Raw genomic sequence first — 6595 nt, 5'->3', positions numbered from 1 at the left:
ACCTCTAAAGAGCATCTGTCAGACGTTCATGCTCATGCATGTGCATGCGATGTGCGGTAGTACGCCTCTATACTTACGTTTTATATTTCCAAGGAGTGTAAGTAAGCTCCCGCTTAAAATCCCAAAGCAAGTTTTATAATTTTCTAATGTGGGACAATACTAAAAAACACACATACAAAAAAAAAAGAAATTTAGTGGGAACTTTAAAACCATTTTCCAAATTGCATTTGTAGGTGTGTTCAATTATATAATTGATTAATCAATCAAACACCCATTAAATGAGATAAAATCAAACATAATGAAACCAACCTATTGGACTTTTCAAAAATTAAGAACTAATATTTGGGTCAAATTTTATTTATCCCTTATAGTTGAAAAAGCTAAAATATATGTGCGTGTCCGAAGAAGCTGAGAGCAGTGCTTTATTATATATATGTTTGTTTAATTAATTCCATACATTTGATCAGATATCAATTAAAAACTCAAATGCAGCGCTTTACATGGATGATAAGCCAGAATCGTAGGGCACTCCTGTTGGCTTGATCCAACTATCACCCCGGATGAATCTTCCTGCCGTGAACTGTTGAGCTTTCTCAGGGGTCATGATGGAAGTCTTGATACCACGCCACTTCACTCTCTGAGTAAGGACAGCTCCTGGGCCTCTGTTATTGTATTCAGCGTAGAAACAAGTCTTGAGAGCAAAGTCGCCGCTCCATGGGAGCCACCCATCTGGATTGATCAAGTCATCAATTAGGGTTTGCATGATTATGGTTCTGGAGTACTCCTTCCATGGGCGACCGAGGTATGACCGTGTCGTGTTCCTTACTGGGAACAACAAGGGGTCAGCGACGATGTGACAACTTTGAAGGATAATCGCAGTGGGCTCGCGTCTGTCTTTCCTGCCATGGGCTGTAACAATGTTCTGCTGATTTTCCAGTGGTTTCCTCACCACAATTCTGCATTTCTGGAGAACAACTGCGGAGTTTCCAAAGATGAAATCGATTGTCCCAGAGATGGTGCAATTACGATAGAACTGGCGGTGGGTGTGAGCATAGAGAGTGTCTTGATACCCATCGATTTGACAGTTGTAGAAAATGGACATGTCTGACTGGACTCGCAATGCCACGGCCTGATGCTTTTCCGGTCCGGCGCTATTCTCAAATCCGATGTCCTTGGCCATGAACCCATCTCCGATCACGGCTGCATGCATGATGAAATCAATAAACAGCAGAAACAAAGATGGGAATAAGGTAAAATTTAATAAATTTGTGCGTACGTACCAACTGTTGCGGTCTTGAATGTCGGGGTTCCGTCAACGAAGTTTTTATTCCCGGTGATTTTGGTCTTTGTGGGACCATCTCCGATTATCATCAGGTGGGTCATGCTCCGGTTGATTTGCACTTGCTCGTGATAAACTCCGGCCTTGATGTGTATGACAAAAGTCTCATTTGAATTCTTGGGGACATGACGTAGTGCTTCATTGATGGTCTTGTATTTGCCACTTCCATCTTTGGCAACGGTTATATTAGGTTTGACGTTAGCCCGAGAAGCTGCTAGGAGTCTCCGTTTTGCAGCAGACGTCCAGTTAGGGAATTCATCCTCCATGGCGAAGGGACATTGTGATTGCTGCTCGGAAGAAAGAAGTCGACGCTTAGAAGGCATCTGCAAAGAGGTAAGAATGGAGGCTACCTCAGTAACCATGGCGAGGCCATTCTGAGTGAGTTCACCAGCTGTCTTCAATGCTTTTCTCATGGACTCTCCGGCATTTCCAGTGGTGTTCTGAAATCCGTCCAAGCATGTTTCCTGGTATGTGAGGGAAGCGCTAAGCCAGATCTTGAGATTCTCGAGTGCATCATCGATGTCGTCGATGTCAATGGAACCGAGCTCATCAAAAGAGGAATTGAGTTCGTCAATGGCATAGTCCATTAACTCACGGCAGTTTGCAAGAGCCTTTGATGCCCTTGGGTCCTTCTCCAATTCCTTTAGCACGACCGAGCGATTGACAGCCTCTTTGATCTGTTTCGTGGCGATCTTGAACGCAATTTTGACGAGGTCCTTGGGATCAGTGGTGTTTCCGGCAGCAGAGGAGAGGCTCTTGATGCATGTTTCTTTGTAGTCGGTGGGTTGACATATAGCCTTGATTGCCTTCATGGAGGTCTGTATCTGCTCATCATCGTTGCTGACAGTCTTTGTTCCGTCGGACCCGGCGGTCGGGTGCTGATTGACACCGACCGTGACTGCCACCACCATGGCTACAAGGATCAAGGAAGAAGCACTAATGACAGCGATTCTCTTATTTGTCCCTTCATTGTTCTGCATATTTGATGAAATTACAATATCTCTGAAGAGTTGGGGAGATCTTTCTTTATTTATGATCCCTTATTCTTACAGCTCTCAGCTTCAGAAAAATTCGCTTTAACACAGGAGAGCTGTAGGGATGATTCTTCTTCCTGTTGTGAACCCGACTGTTGTTTCTGTGATCTCCCTACGCTCTACTTTTTGAGAATTGTTTATGGGACTGGTTTTATAACAATGGAGATAGACAAATAGAGTAAATTGTAGTTATTTTTGTTATCAAATGTGTGGCTTAAGAGGAAGGGCCGGACACGACGGAGAGGGTCGTTAGTCGTTAGTGTTTCCTTCCTGCCCCTCGGAAACCTTCAAATACTTTTCCTAATATGACGATTTTAATAATTTCTCTCAACGTAGAAAGCCAATTTTAAAACTGTGGATAGCCAAATTTTTCTCCTGTTTTAGCCTTTTACAGCTCTCCCTGCTTGACACGTTAGTCCATATATATATATCAATTCCAATATATTAGCATGGCCACCTGTACTAAGTTATGAAGTTAATTATGAACTGTTTGACATCCATTGTCAACTTATGTTTTTGTTTTATTTTCGAATATAGGTTATACTTGTATATTTATTGTTGGTACTTTTAATTTGCACCAGTTGGGTCTTGTTTCCTACCATTATTTATTTATTTATTTAAGGCGTTTAACATTATTTTTAATTAATTGACAGTCCATTCTTTTCTTAGCAGCAGCTCTCTTGCTCTTTCTACTCTTCTTCTTCTTCTTCAAGTTCTTGTGCTCTCTCCAATATTGGTTTTCTTCTTTGTTGGGTTTTGGGCAAGTGTAATAGTCCGGTTCAGTGCTTTGGTTAGTGAGTGCACACAACATTAAGGTTGAGAGTTGTTGTATCTTGGAGGTCAATCCTTAAAAACCTCTGCACCAGCGGAAATACTTAGAGAGGTGGCAAAATCAGTTTTAAGGAGAGTGAACATTTACTGTGACTTAGCTATTACCCATATTGTTACCAATAAGTTTTTCACCCAGTTTTTATTAGTTTCCGACAGTTCGGATTCGTTCTTGTTTGGTAACTGTTATAGCCATAATTCTAAAATATTTTCCAACAATTTTAAAACCGATTTCATGACCGTGACAAACTCCCATCTCGATCTGTAAAAACTTGATGGAAAGAATTATCGTAGGTGCTATTAGAAAATTATGATATTCCTTGACAATCATAATCTAGCTTATATTTTGTCTGAATCTGTTGAGTCGAATCAAGAACAAGAACATGCTAGAAGTGTAGTTAATTAGATGTTCAAAAAAGATGTCATTTATGTTAGGGGTCAGATTTTGAATTTGCTGTCAATTTCTCTGCTTCATATTTACTATACTTACAAGATCTCAAGGGATATTTGGTCTTCTTTGAAAAAGAAATATACCACTAAATACGCAAGCATAAAGAAGAATGCTATTGCGAATTTCCTAGACGTTAAGATGGTTTATGACAAATCTGTGATGGATTAAGTGCATGATTATCAAATAATTGCGCATGAAGCAGAAGGGATGCAAATTCATGAATCATTTCAAGTTGCTGCCTTGATTGAATAATTACCCCGGTCCTGAAAGGATTTTGGGAATATGTAACAGGTTGCTTTGGACTGTGAGTGCATACGACACAAAGGCTAAGAGTTGTATACTAGAGGCCGATCACCAAAAACATTTTGTACCAATGGAAATACTCCGAGGAGAACTCAGATTCGGTCCTCACAAAAAATGTGATCACACTGTCTTCACAGCCATTTGCAACAATGTATTAGGAATATCTTCATACTTGTATGTTTTTATTTATGGGGAGATATTCCAAATGCATAACTGCAAGTGGCTTTGAGGTTGGTGTTAACACCATTTTGTGAGGATAGAATCCGGTCTCCCTTGAGAATGTTCCAAGATTTTCAAATTACGAATACATGGATTTTGCAATTTTAACCTACCTGTACCTATTGGAAGGATTGAAAAGATGACTAAACATGGCTGAACTTGTTACAATTGCTGGACGGAATTAAAAATATTTTCAGCCCAACTTGAGAACTGGTTTGTTAGTATTTTAAAATCTGAATTTCCGAATTGATCTTGCACTAAACTTGGACTAGATTTGAAACCAGATTATAAATTGATCATACTTGATACGAAGTCCACGATATGCAGCTCCCAAAGTGGAAGTTCACGTCCAATATTATATTTAAATCAACCTCCAGATGAAGATGGTGTAGTTATATGTATGAAGTCAATTCAGCAACACCTTTCAAGCTGAATTAGGCTCTAACTATTTGGGATTGATAAAGCTATGTGAACCTAATGTTCTTTGAAGTTTTTCTTCAAAAACACAGTAGAGGAGTGATGAGAACCAGCCTTCACCAAGGCTGCTTCAAACTACGGGATTGAGTGCAAGCGAGAACAAAAATAGAGCAAGAAAGAGTTGAGAGATTGAATGGCTTGCCCCTCCCTCTAATCCCTATTTATAGAGCTATTTCTTAATTGGATAAGGACTTAATCCAAATCTTGAACTTAATATCTCTAATAAAAATGAGCTCCATATCTCTAATAAGGATGATTTTTGAGTCTTAGAAATAGAGTATAGATTGCCAATAGGGTTAAAAGTGATTGAATCTATTAACGAAAAGGCTAAGTGTTGAAGGAATAAAGATGCATTGGGAAATGGTTGAAAGATCGCCAACTGGGGACAAGTTCACCCTATATAGAAGTGAGGGAGTGTTGTGTGCATGGGAGTGCACATTCTAGAATATTCTAGGTCGAAAGATCCAGCCTTTCTTTCCCTAAAGGACATATATCCAAAGGGGACCATAAGGTTGTTATAAAACATTCTGGGTGCACCTCAAGGAGCGATGCATGTCAATATGGTTCTTGGGTACAATCAGTTCTTATTTCCCTAAAACGATGATCATGGGTCTGACAACTTGAGGTGAGCTCCTAAGTGACAAGGCCTTGATCTAGTCTCATGAGATCAATGATTTGGGTTTCAAGGATCTCATTCCACTACCATACAAGATTGTCTTTCAAGGCCCACTTGTTGGGCCTCACTTATCTTAAACCATTAAATGCATATTGATGAGGGGAAATTTGGTCATTCTTATGACATCACGACACGTGGCATCCAAGAAGACGCCTTGGTGCTAAGTAAGCAAATCACCTCGACAAGTTGGCACGTAGCACCTCGCATAGGCCGACCTGGAATACCTCGGCTTGGCCGAGCTAATAGGACTCCAAGCTAGGGGAGACCTACATCAGAACAGGTCGAGCTACGAGAAGTACCAATAGGCGACCTACAAGGCATGCTCGTTGACTTGTCATATAGATCCGTTATCAGTTTGGGATCCTTGTAGCATTGATGAGTCGACCGTTAGGCCGGCCTGCCAACACCGCATGCAACTGAGTTAATCGGACGGACCTCAACCCCCGCGTAGCTTACGTAACCGGCATCATTACTCTTTCAAATTGACAGAAATGACTTCATGAAAATATGAGACCCATTGTAAGAAGTCTATAACCACTCATGCCTATATAAAGGGCTCATTTCCACCTGAAGAGCTATGCACGATCGAGTTCTTGCACTCTCTAGATCTTCAAAGAACTCCTAAAGAACATCTCACTGACTTAAGCATCGGAGTGCCCACTCCGGGTACAAACAACCCGGGAGCTCTAATTCTTTCTCTTGCTGAACAGCATAGCTCAGCTAGCCCTAACTCGGCCCAACTCATCTCGGCCATCGACAAGGAAAGCATCCGATCCAGCGTCCGAGTCACCAGACACGTGAGAGCCACCAAATCACGCACCATCAATTGGTGCCGTCTGTGGGAAATGCTACTCAAAGCTATGCTCTCACCTTCTAAACACTTTGCACTTATATACATGGCATCATCAAGCAATCAACCCTCTAACAACAACAATAACCAAGTCGGTAGGGGCTACGAACAGCTCAAAATGATTCGAGAAGTGCCCTTAGTGACCATTGGGTAGATTGAAGTACCTTTGACTCCACCAGGCATCTAGCCCGCAGTGAACCCGATCGTCGCATCATCTCATGTGAATGTGCCTCCTCCTGTGGTTGAGCCCATCGTAGCTCCCACTAGTGTCAATGCACGCCAGTTCTATGACCTAGTGCAATGTGCACGGAGAATGAGGAACCAGATAAGAGCCTGGGAAGACAAGTTCGCCACACTAATGGGGGGGGGGGGGAGGTAGCAGCAACCACAATAGTAGACACAATAAACCCCACTGCAA

The 6595-nt window shown here is 41.5% G+C and overlaps 1 protein-coding gene across 1 annotated transcript; it reads right to left on the bottom strand.

Moving 5' to 3' along the window:
• Window positions 1-398: 398 nt before the first annotated feature.
• LOC148846040 (putative pectinesterase/pectinesterase inhibitor 28) lies at window positions 399-2650 on the bottom strand. Its single transcript, XM_088954196.1, has 2 exons — window positions 1281-2650; window positions 399-1200 (listed from the first exon to the last, which is right to left on the bottom strand). The coding sequence occupies exons 1-2, from the start codon at window positions 2317-2319 to the stop codon at window positions 497-499; spliced, it is 1743 nt and encodes a 580-aa protein (XP_088810322.1). The 5' UTR covers window positions 2320-2650; the 3' UTR covers window positions 399-496.
• Window positions 2651-6595: the final 3945 nt, after the last annotated feature.

Source organism: Nelumbo lutea, chromosome 7, assembly GCF_056320005.1.
Source record: "Nelumbo lutea isolate HS-2025 chromosome 7, American lotus-T2T, whole genome shotgun sequence".
Taxonomy (NCBI): Eukaryota; Viridiplantae; Streptophyta; class Magnoliopsida; order Proteales; family Nelumbonaceae; genus Nelumbo; species Nelumbo lutea.
This window is presented reverse-complemented; position numbering and strand designations above follow the sequence as displayed.

Excerpts from the sequence above, each read along its gene's own strand:
- LOC148846040 (XM_088954196.1), bottom strand. The coding sequence starts at position 2,319 with ATGCAGAACAATGAAGGGACAAATAAGAGAATCGCTGTCATTAGTGCT. Across the intron at positions 1,201-1,280 it reads ATTCAAGACCGCAACAGTTG|CCGTGATCGGAGATGGGTTC; the intron begins GTACGTACGCAC and ends TCATGCATGCAG.